Source organism: Cydia strobilella, chromosome 3 (assembly GCF_947568885.1).
Source record: "Cydia strobilella chromosome 3, ilCydStro3.1, whole genome shotgun sequence".
Classification (NCBI taxonomy): domain Eukaryota; kingdom Metazoa; phylum Arthropoda; class Insecta; order Lepidoptera; family Tortricidae; genus Cydia; species Cydia strobilella.
The window spans coordinates 14884160-14905979 of record NC_086043.1 but is presented as its reverse complement, the minus strand read 5'-3'; the positions used below and the strand labels follow the sequence as shown (position 1 = coordinate 14905979).

At 36.6% G+C, this 21820-nt stretch overlaps 1 protein-coding gene across 3 annotated transcripts in view; it reads right to left on the bottom strand.

The window, feature by feature from the left end:
- Nucleotides 1-21820, bottom strand: part of LOC134755975 (histone-lysine N-methyltransferase, H3 lysine-79 specific) — a 72346-nt gene that overhangs the window by 22375 nt on the left and 28151 nt on the right. For all 3 annotated transcript variants that reach the window (XM_063692701.1, XM_063692702.1, XM_063692700.1), the window contains exons 4-5: nt 1970-2110; nt 1025-1210 (exon numbers count right to left, since the gene is read on the bottom strand). In XM_063692701.1, the coding sequence (XP_063548771.1) occupies nt 1025-1210; nt 1970-2110 (327 nt within the window). The remainder of the gene's footprint in view (nt 1-1024; nt 1211-1969; nt 2111-21820) is intronic.

The following is a 21820-nucleotide window of genomic DNA, read 5'->3' as shown; positions in this document are numbered from 1 at the left end:
TATTCTGTTGCCGCTATTACAACAAATACTAAAAGTTAAATTTGTACGGAAACCTCGGGCCTCGGTGGGCGCGTCCGACTCGCACTTGTTTTTTATATAGTTATTATTAGGTTTTTAGGGTTCCGTACCCAAAGGGTAAAAACGGGATTCTATTACTAAGACTCCGCTGTCCGTCTGTCTGTCTCCAGGCTGTATCTCATGAACCGTGATAGCTAGACAGTTGAAATTTTCACAGATGATGTATTTCTGTTGCCGCTATAACAACAAATACTAAAAAGTACGGAACCCTCGGTGCGCGAGTCCGACTCGCACTTGGCCGGTTTTATATTAAATAATGTCAAGTCTTCAACATCTTCCCGTACCACATCGCGACCCTGACATAACCTTTCGATATTTTTTTCTGCAACTAGGATGTAAAACAAGTAACTGTCAATTTTTTTTTGTGACACACACTTATTGCTGACTGTACTTCTTCTCATTTGCATATCTATCAAGTACTTCTTGAGACCTTTCTAATGAGCCTAAACCCCATGTGTTTGTGTTTTTCCATCGAGGAGTTCCTTTGGCTACCTACCGGCTGCATCATCAGAACACGTCCATGTTAGCATATTATTGTATTGTCACCGGACTTACGACAGTACTCCAAATTTTAACTGAATCAGATACCGGGAAGTGGTTTAAATTTTAGTTACAAGATTTGAGGCACTATATATATATACACATACAAAGGTATATATACGGAGTGAAGCTTAATAAAAGTGTGCAAAAAAACAGTAGAGCTTCGTTTAAATTGTTACTCCAATTTCCAGTACTACATGGCGACCCTGCTATAACTTTTTTTGGCCATCAAGGAGACTTGATTGACGTTGTCTTACTTGGCTTTCTCCATACTCACGCCCGAGCGCAGGTCCACAAACACACCCTCCGATGTGATGTCGGTCTGATCGATAAATTCGATCATCTGAACTTTCAGCTTTTATGAAGCCTTAAGCTTCAATGTGTGATGACCTGATGATGATCTTACCTCCGCGTATTTGCTCGGCACCTCCGCCTTCTCGACTCCGAAGCAGATCCGGCAGGGGGTCGCGGCCGCCATCTGCAACACGACCTGCCCCACGCCCGAGCCTAGGTCCACGAACACATCCTCCGATGTGATATCGATCTGATCGATCATTTGAGCTATCAGTTCGTATGACGTCTCACCGTATACCTGCGCGAAATTCAAATATTGAGTCATAAACTAGCGGTAAATGCATATTTATTACTGCTAAGCTTGTTTGTTACGCAAGCTAATTGATAAGAGGGAACATAAAATTTTAGAGACTAGGATAGTTAACAAATAGTTTTTCACCTCAGCAGCTCGAACAAGCCTACTTTCGTCACTCCCTGGAGTGAGGAAAGTGCGACTTTCCTCACTCCAGGGAGTGAAACAATGTAGCTTTTTAATTTAGTAAAGGTCATGAACTTCATACTTTTATTACATTTTTTTTATGGTATGGTACGGTGAGGTACGGTACGGTCCGGTCCGGTCCTGTCCGGTCCGGTCCGGTCCCGTCACGTATTGTATCGTATCGTATCGTACATATTATAATACTTTTTTTTTCTGTTTATTCTGTGTAATTTGAAATACATTTTAACCTTTAATATGTTCTCACTACTGAGGTGAAAAATTATGTGTGCAACACGAAAGCAAAGTTATTTTACATCTCGTGTTTTCGAGTCCCTCGCTACGCTCAAGATTCTACCTTAGAATCTTTCGCTTTCTCGGGACTCAAAATAAACACTCGCAAGAAAAACCAACTTTCCTCTCTTGTTGCACAAATAACTATTGCTAATCTAGAACTTATGTCTCCTGCAATATTGGAAAAGATAGGGATTATAATCAAAACAAATGTGAGTCTGAAATAAAATCAAGTATTTCCCAAATAGAGCATTGAAATGAGCATTATGGTACCATAAAAAAACTAACCTCCGGTGAGAAGGGCTCGTATTGATTGAGCTTGTCCGGGTCTGCGACGGCTTGGTTATACGTCTGCTGGAGTATGTGTTTTAGCAGCCCTCGAGATGGATACTTGGTCAGACGCTGAACTGGCAGTGATGTCCCCTTCTCCTGAAAAGTATAAGTATACAACAGGGTCGTTGCGAATATTCGCATCCGCAACCGCGGAACTTCCGCATTATTTTCAAACTCCGCATCTGCATAAAATCGATGCGGAGCTTAATGCGGATGTGGAACAGGTCGGTACAGGAACGTCTTAGCGGCGGCGTAAATGCTAGGTAATTTCGTTATTAGCCAATAGGAATCTCGTAACGTTTTTGTGATTCGTCGATCGAGCAATTTAGCCTATGACGGACAGCGACAAGAAGTGAAGAGTTTGTTTTATTTGGACTTTAGTATACTAATGAATGCAATTGGTGGGCGAAGGGTGTTATATGAGTAGTGTTGTTAAATTACAAATAGAAGTTGTAAATTGCGGATATTTAGTTTTGTTGTGAGTGTTTCGTTTCGAGAATATAAAACCAGAAAGTACAAGAAATAAGAGATCTCAGGTATTTTTTTTATTTTGATATATTTATTTTTTAATTGAATAGTGTAGAACTAGAATAGTTCAGTTAATAGTTATTTTACCTACGACGAAATCGTCTAGACCCAGAAAAGTCGGCCAAGTTACTGTTTATTAAATATAACGCACCTGTGTATCTAATATTTCTATTTTTTTTTTTTCAATAAAAATTACTAAAATGTAATATTTGACGTGTTTTATGTACCTATTCCTGAGTCTTGACATCCGCATCCGCTGATGTGAGCCTTTAAATATCCGCATCCGCGTCCGCATCCGCATCCGCAACATCCCTGGTATACAATTAAAACTAACAAATAATCGTAAGTCCAAATCAAGTTCTAACGACTGGCGAAGACCCCTGACATATTCTGATATTTGTTCTATTGAAAATAAACTAATTTATATTTCTAGTTAACAAATAAAGGCCTGCGATTGGAAGTTTTGGTAGCACTTGACCTACTTATTTAAAGTTTTGTTATTGAATTATTAATTCAGTTATAAAAAGATTTACTGCCTTGACCTTGATTTTGTGACGATACACCTAATAAACCAGTATCGGAAAATATTATTATTTCAAGAGCAACCTAGATTGCCTTGAATGCTTGGTATAAAAAACGCAGGTCATTAACATTATCACAATCACGTTGCGGTGAAAATGTCAGACGGGCATGAGTTTACGCCAGATCAATACATACACGTGTATTTCGGACCGTTCGTGCAAAACTCAATACTTTAATTGAAAATTCCATTTACTTTTTTAAAGTAAATCTGTTATTTAAATCCACATTAGTAATAATTGCGCTGAAAAATCTCAATCTGTCGATTCATTAATTGGAGGAGAGGAGACTTTTTTTTATACAAATTAAAGTTTTTTTTTAAAGTGCTTAAAAGGCACCTCAATAAATGAATAAATTCACCTTATAATATCGATATACCTAGTAAATTTTTGAATGTTATAATGACATTTCGTTCTATTAAAGCTAAAATGGACACGATCAGTCTAGAGAAGAAAAAAAGAAAAAATACGCGTATCTCGGTACTCTCGGTACTAAATTGCTTCAAGTTTCTGGTTGTAGTGTCATTTGGTTTGGATTTTTGGGTAGACTAGACGATTTTGAGCCTTGGTTACAACTTGGTTGGCTCTTGACTTTGGTCATAGAAAAATAAGAATTCTTTTTGACAAATTTGTTTTTAATGAAATAGCTTTATCTTTGCCGGTCTGGCACTGCCCCTTTTACGAGTCGTAATTTGAGATGCCAAGATTCTACACAGTAAATGCTGGTACATTCTCTTGAGTAAAATGATTCACTGTAAACTTTTTAACTAACATCAATATAGAATGATAAAAACTTACAATGCGTTTTCTCAGGATTTATTGTTTAGATGCCATTTTTGAGGGTACACTAGTACACTACATAATTCTGAAAATTTTTATTTCGAATTTTATCATTCCGATTTTTAAATGCTCGACCCATCAAAATTCCGACTGTCGTAATTACGAATGATGAAAACCACAAAGATTTATATTTCCGAAAACCCAAAAAGCCGAATTTTGTAAATTCCGAACCACATCATTCCGATTATAACAATTCCGAGACAAAAACCGAAGTTAACAATTACGATTTTTGAAATCACGAATTCCGAATTGCCATGATTCCGAAATTTTAAATTCCGAACCACATAATTCCGATTATAACAATTCCGACAGTGACAAACGCCGAATTTAACATTTACGATTTTCAAAATCACGAAATCAATTCCTATTCCTATTTTAAATATCCCAATTTTTTTATTTCCGAATAACGATATTCCGAATATATTGTTAAAGTTCGTTTTCTTGAGGGTCGCAGTTCTAACCTAACCCAACCCACTTCTGGCAACAGTTCGGGTTCGCAGTTCTGCCTAATTTATTTATGCCGAATTTTTATGCCAAATTTAACATGATGCGGCACGACAGGCACCCGTAATAATTACTAATACGTGAGTCTTCATTTGAATATCACGGATTTCATTTTTCCGACCTTACAAAAAACCGAATTTCTGAATACCGAATTACTAAAGTAAAACGTGATTCTTTATTTGAATATCACGAATTTCATTTTTCCGACCTTACAAAAGACCGAATTTCTGAATACCGAATTATTTTATTTCCGATCGGACAACGATTTTTGGGAATTTAGGAATTCGGATAAAAATATTTTCGGAAAATGTGACAATCGGATTTTAAGTTTTCGGAAATAGCACATTCGTGATTTTATTCCATCGTGTTTTTAAAAATCGTAATTTTGATATTTCGGACTTACAAAAAATCGGGATTATGAAAATCGTGGTTATAAAAATAGGAAAAACTTATTTCGGAATATTTGGGTGTTCCCCATTTTTGACAACAATAAAACAAATGCAGGAAAAAGAAGTGACTACCATCACGAAAGAGATAGCAACAACATTACATACCACTTTATTTATTTATTCGGCTAGTATTTCTTTCACAGTGCGATAAGTATTCTCATTTTTTTGTTATCACCCGTTAGATTGACAGTATCAATTTGTCATCCTTGACACTGACTTGTTGCGATGATGAGCAGCTGGAGGCTCCCGAGGAGAGACCAATGATTGATTCCGACTCCGATGGCTGAGACACTGGATGCTGCTGTATCGCATCTGTTCCAACATTCGGTAATGCAGCGACCGCAACCTGCGACAGCCCCTCTGAACATACCATCGTTTCATTCTTTTTCTTAGAACGGTTTGTGTGTGGTGTGTTTCTTAGAACGTTTCAACGTTCAGGTTATTTAACTACCCAACAGCGTCAATAGCGTCATCCATACTAATATTATAAATGCGAAAGTCTGTCTGTCTGTCTGTCTGTGTGTTACCTCTTCACGCTTAAACCGCTAAACCGATTTAGTTGAAATTTGGTATACAGATAGTTTAACTCCCGGGGAAGGACATAGGATACTTTTTATACCAGAACTCACCCCTCAAGGGGGTGAAAAGGGGGTGTAAATTTGTATGGGGAATCAATAACCGCTGAAACGATTTAGATGAAACTTGGTATGGGGATAGTTTGAGCTGTGGGAAAGGATATAGAATAACTTTTATCCCCGAAAAAATCTCTTAAGGGTGTAAAAAATGGGGTGGAAATGTATAGTGTGGACCAATTTGGGGGTGAAAAAAGAATGAATTAAAAAGCAGATTTGTTGAAGAATTAAGGTACCGAAATTACTAATTCCACGCAGACGAAGTTGCGGGCAAAAGCTAGTATATGATAAAACCTTTAGTTAGAAACTAAGACGATCATTAATATGCTTAATAAAAAAATATGTATTTTTTTTTATTCTTTTTAAATTAATGATCTGTGGATATTCTAGATAACGCTTCAAGCATTACTTATCACTATCTCAAATATGGCACCAAAAACGAGATCTTATCATTAAATTTTATTAAGGAAACTGCTAGGTAGATTCTAATTAGGTGTAACGTCACATAATAGATATAGCCGTGTGTATATTTAGCCAAGCCTGAAGAAAATCAATAACGGCCTCCATAAGCTGCGAGCGTTCCGTTCCTTCCTCCCACAGGCGGGTGGCCTTGTGATATTCTTTGTTTGTTTACATTCCGCGGGCATTTCATTCAGTGCAGCGTGCTTACCTATATTGTATAATGCTGGGACGGACTGAAATTGCAACTTGTGTCGAGCTCTGCTTTCCTAATTTTAGGTATTGGGATTTTCTAATTTAAACAAAGCGCTTTTAAAATACTCCCATTTTTCTGTTTACGCGCGTTCCTAAATATTTATCCGCATTTTTCAGCCGGCGTTCAAGAAAAGGAGGTTGGACATTCAACTATATGTTTATATAATATTGTCTTCGGTTACCGCGATAGTTCCTCATGAAATAAAACTATGAAAACGGATTATATCGCGTATATTGAATTTATAATACATCCCGTTTTTTTTTTAATCGCGTATATACCTATATATATATCTTTACTTGAAAATAATTGTAGTGTATAACTAGCCTTATGAACCGATTTTGCATGTACAACCAGCCTTAAAGTTTGTAGTCTATGATTGTTCATTATTTTAGTATGTGGGTATTTTTGCACTTTGTAATTTTTCCTCAGTCACCCGTTGACCACGAACGCTGTAAAGGGTTCGAAACGTCGGGATGTATTATAAATTCAATATACGCGATATAATCCGTTTTCATAGTTTTATTTTATATGTTTATATTTAATAATTGATAATTTGTGACTACAATTAGCTCCATGCATGTTTTTTTTTGTAATCACGATTTATAGCGTTTGAACATCGGAAAAAATAAAAATACTTTTGCAAACCTTCACATTATGTTATACAAAAAAATGTTGAAAATTTTTGAGCGGTTGAAACGCTCATAATTTTTGACGCGAATTCGACAGAGCGTGATGACGTCACACGTTGGACGGTCCAACTGACGTTTGCTACTAACAACACTTATGTGAACTAATCTGTCGAACGCGTGACGTCACGTGACGTTTCACGCGTTTCGCTCACTAGCTTTTCGCGGGCAAATTTTTGTACTTTTTATTTATTATTTTAAGCAATTAAATGATAATTTAATAACGGAAATGCATTTGTAACATGATATAACGGTAACAAACATCCGAATAAAACTCGTTCAAATATAAACTTCATGCATGAGGCTAATTGCCCGGTAGTTTTGGAATTTCTGGACCAAATTCTGTGTTTCATGATGGTGGGGGTGCATATTTTCCCTATTGTCATACCATATACTCCAGCGAAGTATCTCTGTCGACTGACGATACTATAACCATGATGTTTTTAGTCAGGCTCTTATATGTTGATTACAGTCTAAACAAACATAATTGTCATTACCAAAAGTATTACCAAAATTGTCAAGTGTGGCATTTTTTCCAGAATTATCATAAAGGTCCCTTTTTCAATAAACAGCGATGTTTAATATGATATATTATTAGAGGGTATCAAAAACCTAATAAAGTGGTAGATATATAGGTAACCCCTTATAAGAAGGTAACCCCTTTCTAACCCCACATCAATTTAGGCGTGGGAGAAAGGTTACGAAACTAGGTTAGGGGAATCTTGTGTCATCCATACTTCCATACTAATATTATTATTATTTATTTGTTTCAATTTGTTTTTCTCTCCGGTTGGAGGTAATTTTACTTCCATATTCGCGGGCTTTTGGCCAAACGAATATGGAAGGATATGTAAAACCCTAATTTTCTAAAGCTAAGAATTTGCGTATTATCCTACATGTGTTCATTATTATTACAGCTTTATTTTCCACTTAACAATGTATTTTTCAATTTATACTTTATCGATATCTATGGCTTTGTTATGTGGCCCCTCTGAGGGTAAAAGCCTCCTCCATTCTTTTCCATCTTTCCCTGTCCTTTGCCGTATACATCCAGCTTTTTCCTGTTGTGTTTATTATGTCATCGGCCCATCTTTTCTTTGGTCTTCCCCACTTTCTTTTGCCTTTTGGGCCTAGCCATATAGTTGTTTGACGCGTCCATATAATATTATATTATAAATGCGAAAGTCTGTCTGTGTGTCTGTTACCTTTTCAAGCTTAAACCGCTGAAATTTGGCATAAAGATAGTTTTAGTCCCTTGACATAGGATAGTTTTTATGTCGGAAATCATCCCTAAAGAGGGTGATACGGGGGGGTGGGATTGAGATAATTCATGAGTTGCCTGTTATTTGATGTAAGCAACTAAGCATATGCTTAAATTGAATAATTGACATTAGACTTTATCTAGGCGCTACACTCACTTTAGCTGCTGTCACTAATTCCAAGCAGACGAAGTCGCGGGCAAAAGCTAGTTGTCAAATATTTACCAGAACAGGGAACTTACAAATATCCGATTCAACGGTATAACTGTTTAAAAATGACGTGACAGTTTTGTTAGTAGGTTCTTCTTTGTGAAGGTTTGTTCATTGTACTCTAACTCTCATTAACAGTACGGTACTCTGAGTACCATAACATAATATTTGATTGCGTGAGTGTAGGTGCGTGCGTTGCTGTAGCATCTGTCGATGCAAGTGAGTGGGAAGGTGTTCCAAGTCGTGTTATGTAAGTTCCACTAGTAGTGGGCGAGCGAAAAGTTTCCGTCGTGGGAAACTTTCGGTGACGTAATTTACTGAGAACATTTCCGTTATATTCTCCTGACGTGAAAAATAGGGAAGGGAAATTTAAATTTTTTGATGATTATATTGCTTTCTTTTATTTGTATATAATGTAAGAATCATAAAAATCTAAAGAAGCGTATGTACAAGAACAGAGTATGTTGTAAAGAAACTTACGGCAGTTAGGCCCTTTTGACGGTACCACTAGTGTACAAAAAAAAAAGTTAGTACCGAGGCCATTAGGTAACTAAGAATATTTAGGATATTATGTGACCTAAACAATGAACTTTCGGAGTAACCAGTCTCATCCAGGGGACTACTTGATGCGTTCACATGCAGTTATAATTTAACAAAACTAGCACTTAAATACAATGCGCAAGCCAATCACTAAAATGCATATTTTTAAGCAAATATCTTATGGTTTTGCGAGCAACAACATACAAAATTTTTATTTATAGACCATATTTCCATAATAAAACATAAATTACCGAGGAAATTTTCCTGCAATTTATGATAATTTTACAGTAATTTATGGAAATTTACGAAAAATTCATGAAATTGAAGTGAAATGATCCCGGTTTTAACGTAAGGATAAGGAATCTTGTATTTCTAAAATATTTCATTACAAAAAATCTAGTTTCTATACAAAAAACACGCGCTTTTAGATACATTGCCAGTCTTGGTAATGTTACCGTAACACTACCGAGAATATTCTCTCAATCGGAAATATTCTCGGCAATTTCCCATCACTATCCACTAGCAGTTTGTTTAATACTTTCCATGGACTTCTCATTATGAAGCGTACATAAAGAGTCGGGAATCAAATATACCACTCAGTTGTATTGTTTGCTATTTTATATTACAATAGTCCTAGAACAATTGTTTTCCGGATATTTGTAACGTGTCATACTAGTGATAGTGACCGCGAGTCGTCTATGCTCCAGAGACGTGATCTGCGGTTTAATACAAGAATAGTTTGACGGTAAGGCGGCGCTAGTTAGTGACGCAACTTTCCGTTGGTACCTGCGTAGGTAAGTACTCGAAGGGCCGCGGCCGTGCCGTTGCCCAAATAGCCCATTCTGTATGGTTGGCGCTAAGAATTGCGTCACAGCTAACCGATGAAAATTAGAAAGTAGCTCTCACATCAAATCATCACTTGCGTGCACAACGGTGTGAGGTTACAGTCACTGAATGCAGGAAAATATGTATAACAACCAGGAAATGGCACCTAACACGAATATATTATAAGAATGTATTTATAGTTGATGGATTTCGTTTGTATTTCGGGCTGTGTCTGATGTTAGCATAACTAGCTAAAACTATGCGGGAGATAGAGCAGACTTTCAATGCTATATTTAAATACGATTTTTTGTTATTTAAACATCGTAGTGGGGAGTTTTGTAGCTACGAATATAATTCAGTAATATCCAATAGTAGACGTTAGGTAACCGTAGGAGTAAGTAATTAGATATTAGGAAAAACCTAAATTTGAAAGGCATGTATCATCTATACTACGATAAATGAAATCTAATTCTTATTGAACCTTTTTAAACTTTCAAGACCTTACAGTAAAGAAAAACGTCAGCAATCAAGTTCGCAAAACGTAGTCTAGTTTATGGTGGATTTTGACTAAACATAGGGTAGTATAACACATCACATCCTAAGCAAGTTAGCACCATAGTATAACACATCTTCAATAAATCATAGATATTAATAACAAAACTTCCGTGAGACATTGACATATTAAATATATGTCAATCATTGACTATAAACGTGAGTGATCCGGTTTAATATGTTATAAAAGCAATGCAACAAAACAGTCGATCTGGAATACGAGTAAATCTCACCTAAGCTACAATGGCGCATAAAAAAAAGGTCATTAACACTACGTGAGACATTCGCGTTCGCTCAATATTGCGGTCATCGCTCCCACACGCGGCCCACAACGAAATCAAATCTACCGATATCGCCACACTACTTTTAATTCGATTCATTATTTATCTATACCCCACACGTGAAACAGCGCACATAAACATACACAACGTAACTCAATATTAATATTCACACATGTGTTTGAGTGGCATCATAGCATGACGAAGATTCTCAAACGAATGCTGTACAAACTTTCTGCGCAACAGGGTCACTAAACTTGAAGATCGACAGCTAAGTCGTCGACTGAGTACTGAATAAAACCTAACTGTTTTTGCTCGGTAAATTAAATCCAACTAAATGGCTAAAAACCGTGTCAAATGACGCTGCACGCTTAGACTGACCAGATTTCGCAACTTGGATATATCTAAAATGTTTAGCCATGTTTTGTCCAAGAAGAAGTTTTAGCTAGATTTATCGAGTGTCCATTGATTAGATAATCATAAATTCTATCTTTTATTGCATATTGTGTTTACACTAAAAAATAATAGACCCCTACACTTCTTGTAATTAGCATCAAAATACTTTCTTGGGCCGTTGGGCCTTTGTTTTTACTTTAATAAGTGCATTATTATTTAACTACCGGCTGGCGGAAAGTAAAAGTGTATCGCTTAATCAACAGGTGCATCGCTTTATGAGGAATTACTTGTGCCAGCCTGCCAGGCACCTTCCTGCCTGCCAGTTCATTAATTATCCATTCCTATAATTATGCTTCAAACAAACTGTTTACTTCATTGCATTATTGGCTAGACTTTGATCACGTTGTTTATGTTTAACCTTAGAAAATGTCAAAGATGCAAGGAACAAAACAGAACAGATGCAGATATGTACATTGTCACTATAAGGAAAGCTAATTGTAATAGTTATTTGTTTTACAGGGGGGCAAAGTTGTTCTTAACGGCTCGTGCTAATATTGATACGCGAGCAAGCGAAAGATTCCAAAATTGAAGCACGAGCGTAGCGAGAGGTCGAAAAGTGGAATCTTGAGTGTTGCGAGGGTTTCAAGGCACGAAGGTTAAACAAATTTTGCCACCGAGTGAAACACAAAAATTTTCACCAATGCCAAGAAAATACTAACCTTAAAATATCAAACAAAATCAAATCCAAATGAACGTTATTAAATATTTATCATTCAAAATCATTATTTAATTCTACCGACCAACATAAGGAAACAGTTTAAAACTTGCATCAGATTACTTTGCCTCACACGTGGATAAAATGCAACTTTCTCATCAGTTTTTGAACAATCAAGAGAAAACAATATTACTGTTTATGCGTATAGAACCGACGTTGGCATGGCACGTATACCTACTCATCATAGTCACGAGTCTGAGCGTGCTATAGATAGACTTGAACGTTGGGTTCATAAACTGTATGCATAGGCAGGTACTTTTGTGATTTTAGCCTATAACTAGAAGTTCCATGTGACGATGAGAAATGAGATGTGCAAGGGGTATAAATAGAGTTGGGTTGCTTGCGTCTGCAGCGGACATCGATCGCTGCGTCGTCGCCCGCCATCTTGGCCCTCGTGTTTCCCTGCAGCCCGCGCCCGCGGCCCGCGGCTGCCCCGCGCTGCCCCACATTCACCGCATCGTTTCGCATGGCTGTAGGCGCACGGCGGCGTGTTTGTTTCTTGTTGCTAGCTCTACGACCATCTAGGTCCGAACTCCCACATCATTGTAAAAAAATATATATAGCTACATACACATTTAGCTAGACTTTACTGGAAGAAGCCTCTATTACCATAAATCTTCACCTGCCTGTACAAATAATTTAAGAAAATATTAGTATCTGATCTTTATCTATCTATAATTGATATTTATAAAGGGTACAATCTGATGCCTATGTGACGTTTTATCTAAATACAATGTGAAAGTAGTTTGTACAATTTTATGAAGACAATTTTTAGGCGTTCGAACTATGAAACAAGCCGACAGAGTATAATAGACGATATTAGCTAAACCTATTCAAAAATGAAACATATATAAATGGCTATTATTGGCACCACAATATTGGAAAATTTACTTAAGCACCCATGTTTAAAAAATACAAAACGAACGTTGCAAAATGTGTGCGCGTACAAAATAATGTGGGAAGTCTGTAAATAGATGAAGGTGACATTGAAGATGTTTCCGCAACGCGCTAGGCACGCCGGTACGGCACGGTGTTACCACTCGATAAACTAGTCTACTTATATAAGATGGAAGAATAGCTACCGACAATAGGCGCTTTTTTTTTTCATACAATTTCTATTTCGGGAGAAAACGGTTTCAACAAACTAAATCTTAACAAATCACTTTGATTTTGATGTCGCTTCAGCATAATATATTCTAATAGGTTCATAGGTTTCGCTTTAATTTTTTTTTTGTATATATTGCAAATTTTGAAAAAAGAAATACCTAGTTTTTCATTGGGTCAATAACATACTAAAAAATCATGGAGAATGGAAAATGCTTAGAAGTGAAAAAACTTTTTCTCTTTTTGTATGGACGAGTATACGAAGCTATACTTCCCTCTCTATCTTCCTTGCGTTATCCCGGCTTTTTGCCACGGCTCATGTGAGCCTGGGGTCCGCTTGGCAACTAATCCCAGGAATCGACGTAGGCACTAGTTTTTACGAAAGCGACTGCCATCTGACCTTTCAACCCAGACTGTAAACTTTATAGTTTGGTTTTGGGGATTGGTGAATTTTAAAAAGTACACCTAGATGTATCATGTCACACAGGTTTGAAAACTTTATTAATTTGTTTGTCTGAAAAGAAGACATAATGACTCAAATAATTGAGTCATTCACCAATCCCCCCCCCTCCACCTGACGCTCGATCCCCCCCCCCTCCACTTGGTGGTTTTTTGACATTCTCACGAAAACTATAATAGATATCAAAAAAGTGTCAAGGACAGAATTAATCCTCATTAAATTTGGAACAAAAAAGACTTCATGTGTTTTTGTACAAGTTGGACGGTATTCAAGCTATAGTACTTGTATAACCTTACTGCCCCACTTGCGATAGTTTTTAAAAATAAGTTCGGCTTTGCCAGCCATGTCAGAGCTCACGCTCGTAATTAGCTAGGGTCGCCGTTGCCGATTACGGCATGGATAGCTATATATATAACCTTAAAATAACAAAATAACCATACTCGTTTGACGACGTGCATTATATACGGCGGGATGTAATAAAAAACATAACCACTAACAACTAACAACGTAAGTGGGACAAACATTGAGAAACTGGTTGTCGAAGGTGATTCTATATCAAATCCTACTGGCATTGCAAATACTTTTAATGACTTTTATATAAATTTGACTAATGTAAATAGTAATTCTAAACCGAAGCCTGACATCTCACTAATCAATTGTAATAATGCTAGTATGTTCTTATCACCGACAGATGAAAATGATATTCGCAAGTTTATTGACACTCTAAACCCTACTAACTCAGCGGGCTATGACGAAGTCCAAACTAATATATTAAAAGGGTGTAAAGAAAGTATTGCTGCAGTCATAAGCTACCTAGTAATTTTGTCATTTAGTAATGGAGTTTTCCCGGAGCCTTTAAAACTCTCTCTTGTTAAGCCACTTCACAAAAAAGGTAGCAAAGAATGTAGATAACTACCGACCAATCTCGCTGATACCTATTATCTCCAAAATATTCGAGAAGGCGTTTCACGAACGTCTATTGTCATTTTTAAATAAGTTTAATATATTGAAATCTGAACAATTTGGATTTCAAAAAGGTAAATCAACATCACTAGCTGCCTTTACGCTGTCAAACAAGATTTTAGGTTACATGAACCAGAGCTTACCAGTAACGACAATTTTTTTTGACATGACTAGAGCTTTCGATTTTGTATGCCACGAAACACTCCTGGCCAAATGCGATCTCTACGGTATCAGAGGTGTAGTTAATAAATGGCTCCGAGATTATTTGCGCTCTAGGACTCAATTTGTGGAAATATCTCAAATTGACTCGGTCAACACCATTGAGGCTTTCAGGTCTTCCACGAGAGAAAACAAGGTCGGCGTACCGCAAGGGAGTATCCTGGGTCCTCTCCTTTTCTTACTGTACATTAACGACATACCGAATGCGATAAATTTTGAGTGTATACTCTTTGCGGATATCCTATCAGTCGTTATACCATGTAGTGATGACAAAACGTATAATAGTGACATAAGTAAAACAATCGCTCATGTATTAAACTGGTTGCATAGGAATAATCTTAAAGTAAATATATCAAAAACCACGTGTATCCAGTTTATAAATAGAAATGGCAAAAAACAACAACTGACTGTAACATTCGCAGATCAGGTGATAACGGAATCAAGTCAGACAATTTTTTTAGGCATCTGCTTAGATGACAAATGTTCTTGGGGCGAGCATATTAATAATTATGTTTGCTCACTGCTCAGATACGGCGTTCTCCTCTGGGGAAATTTAAGCCATGCAAGACGCGCACTTTTAGCACAAAAACAGTGCATCAGGGCGATCTGCAACGTAGATGTCTTAACATCTTGTAGGCCGCTATTCATAAACCTGAATTTATTAACTGTGCCATGTATCTATATATATGAAGTTTGTTTATTCGTTAAGGCCCACCCAGAACTCTTCAAAACATTTAAAGATATATGAACTTTCTTCTATAAGAACTTTCCTACAAGGTACCCAGATCGTCTCGCTGGCCTTGGCCGTAAGACACAATTGTACAGCAATAACGCATACTGTAAGTCCATTGACATTTTTAATCGCCTGCATGATGACATTAAAGATCTGCCTGTTAGTTTATTTAAGCGTAAACTTAAGAACTGGCTCATTCAAGAATGTTTTTACTCTGTTGAAGAATATTTCGATTATTATAGACATCAAACTTGAAATTTTATGATATAATTAGTTATTGAATCTGTATTGTAGTTATGACATATTGGTAATATAATTGTAATTTTGACATTTTAATAATACGCTAGATTTAAGAGCACTAGAATATTAGTTGTAAGTACTCTAAATGCGTACCGTTGCATGCTTTCTTTTAATATTTAGGTACTTTAAATTTTGCATGCCGGTTTCTGGTGGAATGTGTGTGACCACGATATATTTTTTATAACATCTCTTGTACCACATTTTTAAGCAAATTAAAAAATATTCTATTCTATTCTATTCTATATATTTTCGGATTTTAATGAAATATACCTAAAATTCACCGCAGTAAAGCCAGCTATCAAATAAAAAAAAAACAATTAAAATCTGTTCATCTGTTTCGGCGCTACGAGGTCACAGGTAGACACACAAATACCAAAGACATAATAAATATTCTGCGTCCCGCTGCTGGAACAACGTGCCGCCCCCCGTTAGAAACCTGCAAAGTATACATAGTTTCAGGACAAAACTTAAACAGTATTTGCTCAATCACCAGCTTAGCCAGGAAACCTGCAGATTAGAAACGAGTTGCCTGTAGTCTAGACTTTTGCTATTGCTATTGCTACTTACCACAATGTTTTTGTTCCATCCGCTTTGGAGTCGACACCAATCGAACGACGAAAAGACTGCCCGAGATGGGTTGTAGTATCATTCCAGACACGCCATCCTTTTGTCTGTGTCATTATCAGGCATCGTAAATTGCGAGCGAAATCCATTGAAATGACGTACTTTGAATTGACAACAACGTCAACAACCCTAGTACTTCAATGGATTTCGCTCGTCATTATATGTTTTCTTGTTTGTTTTGTTTTTGTTAGTCAACTTTATAACATTGTTTTATGGTTTTCATGATCAATAACGGATTAGAATTAATAAAATATTAGATTCACTCACTTCACTTCTATCGTTATGTTTGTCAGTTCTGTCGTTGTCATTGAATTTAATGTCGTGTAGCCACCACTGGCGCTAGTAATAGTAATTTATTTGCTTTAAATGTAGTACAATTGTGGTGTTACAATGGTTGAGTGAGCGTACATTCAGACTTTAATAAGTCATGCAAATTATTTCCTTAATAGCTAAATCTGAACTTATAATTACTATTTAAATATTTAGTTAAATTATTAACGGTAATTACATGTAAACAAATAAGAATAAAAAACACCATGCAACACAATCGAATTACAATTTAAAAACGGAATTTATTATAAATTAATATAATCAGTGTAGCCAGTAATGTATATTTGGCTCAAAAAGTGCTACTTTTCGTGGCTGTTTAGCGTGCGGAAAGTTGGTTTTCGCGAACTAGTGCTTTTTACTTTTCCATTTTTTTTTTAATTTTCACTTGTTCATGACTACTTATTGATGAGTGTTAATATTAGTTTCCTTTAAACGTCGTAATCAACATAAAAACCTACTGTTAATGTAAGAATACGAAAAATATGCATATTTTATTACTTACCTCTTCATCATTATAAGTATTATAACACGTTTATTTTTTAATGTTGAAAAACCGTTCTTAATAAGTTGTCTGAATGGAACGGAACGCCTGACGAAGAAGAGGCGTATTTTCTTACTGCAAGAATGTTTTAAGTTTCCAAAGGCAACATTTATTTAGGTAATAATAGTACAATGTTTTAATATTTACAATTGTTTCTGTCTTATAGAACATGCATTTGAAAAAAAAAACTCATTGAAGTGGGTTCAATAATAATAACAAAATCTATTCTAGTCGAATAAAAGCTAGAAAAACACCTCTTCATAATGTCAATGTCAATGATGTCACAGAATTAATAATATAAAAGTTTCGAATTCCATTCCTTACTTGTTGCTTTTATTATTTTTTCGCAACTGTATTAAAAAACGTCGTTCGATACACGTGCGAAAATGTCATTCTTCACTCGTCCCGAGTCTTGCCACTCGCGTGCGGCTCGTGGCAGGATAACTCGCTACTCGTGAAGTAATGACATACTTTCCGCACTGGCATCGAAATGTACTATTACCCATACTAGTTTTTACCTAATATTACTGCTTTAATAATCAGTCTTTTAAATTGTAGTAACTCTGTTGGGTCAGATAAGCGTACAATTTGTTTTTATATCTGTTAAGGGGCAATTCTTTAATGTCCTCGGGCAGTTTATTAAATATTTTAATGCACATCGCGTAACAGCAGACACTTTTCATTTTTGTGTTAGTTTTTGGTAGGACTAATCTGTTCGGAGTGTTCGGGTATCTTGTGTTGAAGTGGGTTATTTCCCCCTTTTTTTAAACATGTCGGGGTGCAATTTTACAAAGACACAGACTTCATATATACAGTGAGTGTACTGCTGTTAATAACTTCAATTCAGTAAATAAGTTTTTGCAAGATGACCATCGCGAGGTGTTACACATTGCCCTGATACACTTTTTTGGGCTATAAAGGTACGATCTATATTTGCCATAAATCAATATTCGGTATCTTAAATTGGATACCACGAATCCGTGACATGCTTCAGATATTCTTGATAAGCGTAATAAAACATACGAAAATCTATTAATGCTGGTACAGACTTTATGCTTTATGCTTGCTCCATGTGCAACGGTCGTCTAGAACAATACCTAGAAACTTGGTGCTATCACATTCTGTTAAAGCTTGGCCATTAAAAGTCAAATTAAGTTCTTCTTTTTTACCCCGTTGATTAATAAATTGGATATATTTGGCTTTTTCGACATTGACTTGTAAGCTGTTATCTTTTAACCATTTCATTATGGTAACGATAGTTTCATTAATGACCTGGTTGTAATTTTGCATTGAAGTATCGGATATGCTAACTGATATGTCGTCTGCAAATAGTGTACACTCGTGTTCTGTAATCGTGGGCAGATCATTGATATATAACAGGAACAACAAGGGTCCTAAAATGGTTCCTTGAGGTACTCATACTTTGGTTTTTTTGTGTCTGATCTGTACTGCTTTTGAATATTATCAGTGTCTAGATCTGTTACTTCAACTGTTTGATATCGATTGCTGAAGTAACTCTCTAGCCATAGTTATGCACGCTTAATGTCGCGCCACCATATAGTCCGACCGGACCGGTACATGTTCGGTCGGTTGATCCGTGTAAGTCTACTTAATGTTATGTACTTATTTTATGTTCTTATGTCGTCATATTGTATCTCTTTTTGTATTAGTTTGTGTAAACTATGTGTAATTTTACTTTTCGCCATATTTTATGTCTCTTTCTTTTATGTTGCTTTCTTTTTGTCTGTTACCTTCCGTGATTCTCACCTGATGGTCTCATCGGAAGATCAGCGCTGGAAGTCGCCAGCATCATGCTGAGATGGGGCCATTTCGTAACACTTGATTTTCACTATGTTCTTTTAATGTATGTCTATTGTCTGTGTGTTTACGAATAAAAACTATTCTATTCTATTCAATTCTATAATTCAGGAAAATTAGCTGAAATTACGGCATTATTAAAGGAAGACTTTTTCAATTGGAAATATTGAGATATGTACGTTATGGACCAAAGTTACCCACCCCACAAAGACCCACCCCTCCCCCCTCTGCGTCACCCCCCACACCGCAAAGGGCCCAAAACGCGGGTTTTCTCAATTTTTATTTAAAGAGTACACCTAGATGTATCATGCCACACAGGTTTAAAAACTTTATTAATTTGTTTTAATTTCCCATACATTGCTTACATAGAATGACTCAAGCAAATAAATATCAAATGATTTTTCGTACATACATAGGTATGTATTTAAGGTCCGAAAAACTCATTGGTATTGGTACGAGCCGGGGTTTGAACCCGCGACCTCCGGATTGAAAGTCACATGCTCTAACAGCCAGGCCAGCAGCGCTTTTGTGTCAACTGATCACATTATTGATTATAAATGTAATGATATGTACCTACTAGTTATATAACACGAAATACATCAAAGAGTTTCGTACGCGCACTGTAACCAGAACGTAAGTAGGCACCACATAGGAAACAAATTCAATACATAACATATTTTATTGACAAAATTCTTGCCCTCGGGTTTTTTTTTGTGTTATTTATATGCTGTTCTGCATAACAACACAGTGGACACGTTACGATATATTTTAAGAGAAGTTATATTATTTTTCTATGACCATATGTAGTAGGGAACATCAGGTTTAATTATAAGGTAACTAGCGGAAGAAATAGTAAATATGTACTCCTATGCACATATACATGCACGTGAACGACATAAACTTTAACAGGGAGTAAAAATGACCTTTCCGCCCCAACGACAAAATACATACATCTAAAATACATACATGCTATTATATACATGTACTCAACCCATGTATACTAGGTAGTAGCTACAGCTACATGTATCATCATTGCATTAACCGACTGGTACTCGCTAGAGCAAACTACTGTATGTGTACATGACTGCGAAGGTGAGTGCAGTCGACTCGACCTTCCGCGATAACAACGTTAATAACTCACGATAACACCCTGAGAGCTACGCACGACAACATGTTAACATGAACATGCCAACTTTTAAACCTAAATGTATAATGGTAAAAGCCAATGTTCACGCATGACGTATGAAGTACTATTGAAATGAATGAAACTAGTAGGGCCAATGTGATCGTAATCGATGGACCTGTTCATAAGAGGCACGTGACGCGAATGACAAGGGAGGGTAGGTGACGGGTGGACGCATCGTCTGATCGATCGGCCTCTTGTGCGGGCGGAACTTATCTCTACCTTAATAATAACTTTAATTAGGACGACGCCCCTTGAGGTCACGTAAAAAGTGAAATATCATAACTTTATCGAAACGGAAACGCTAATGAGGTTTTTTTGGTGATACAGGATCGAATTGGCCCGACTTTGTACATGTATACTGTAAGAACTACAATGGCTACAATTATCATCATCAGAGCATAGGTACCTAGCTAGAACTTTGAAGCATACATGAGAGTACCAATAATTTTGACACCTTATTGTTTAGATTAGAATTGGATAAAAAGAACACAATTTCTATTTTTATGAAATGTTCATTCCCAGAAAATATAAGTAAACACAGACTCAAATAAACATTACTATGGCACCTGTTGCGTAATTTCAATAATCTAGGTAGTTACAGCGCTCCAGAAACGTTATGAAAGAAGTTAAGGTTAAGGATCAAATCAAGTAACTCGTTTAACAAATTAGCGCAAGTGCGTCAGGCGCTTCTCGTTGCGTAGTGACATGGCATCTTTCAATACAATTCTAACTGAGCCATTCATAACGGCATGTTGCTCAAACCGACGAAAAAAAAGGGGCCCACGTGGCTGGTAAATCAATCCTAATTGCACTAGAGATACGATAGGGCCTACAACTGTTTGTTTTTATTAATTCCTTGAGAACATCTGTCTACCGGGATTCTTCGAATCCGGTTGACATTTTTGAGGCTGTGTTTAAAAGTTGGTATTGAAGTATTGATCGAACCCCAAAAATAGCTCTAGGTAATTCAGTATCTTCGATGATTCGCTGCAGTTTTCTGTTTTTAAAATCAGGAAAACGCTCGCTTGGCTCGTCACCGAACGGACGTCAAGTTATAGTTGCAACTTGCAAGTAGAAGTAAAAATGAATAATTAAAGTAGTGTAATGGGAATAGCCCCCGGGTGCACCGGCCGACCGCCAGCCGTCTGCTGCCCTTAGCTTATAATAGTACGATATCGATCGCGCGCCGAGGGCGTAACCCCCGCCACTCACTCAACAGAATTACATAAATGACTGATCTGCCTGTGCTTAAAAGCACAATTACACTCGTATAGCTTGTGTGCGAACTTGATGACGTTTCATTATCAGTTCATTTGATTTGATACTATGACCTGAATAAACTCGTACGATAAAAATTGATACGCTTTTTTATCAGTATTATCTCAAGTGGCTGACCGATTCGTTGGTTCGTAACTCGCAACGTAAGCTATTTTTCGTTTAATAAGTATATGTATATTTCTTCTATTGATAAGGATTGTTACGTTTATTTAGTTTTGTTTAGCTGTCGTTAGTTGTTAGCTGTAAAGTGCAAAATATCCAACAGCAGCGAATTATGTGACCAGGAACAGTAGATTAGACTATAGAGAAAAGCTTTTTCACATCACCTATTCGAAAAGGGAACTTTTCTTCCTTGCTAGGAGGGATCAAAGTGGCACTTTTCTATTCAAGGACATTTTGTTGCCAGTATGAAATATTGACACAAAGACATATGAAATTAGTATGCATATAATCGATTACAATTTATTTATAATCGATCACGTG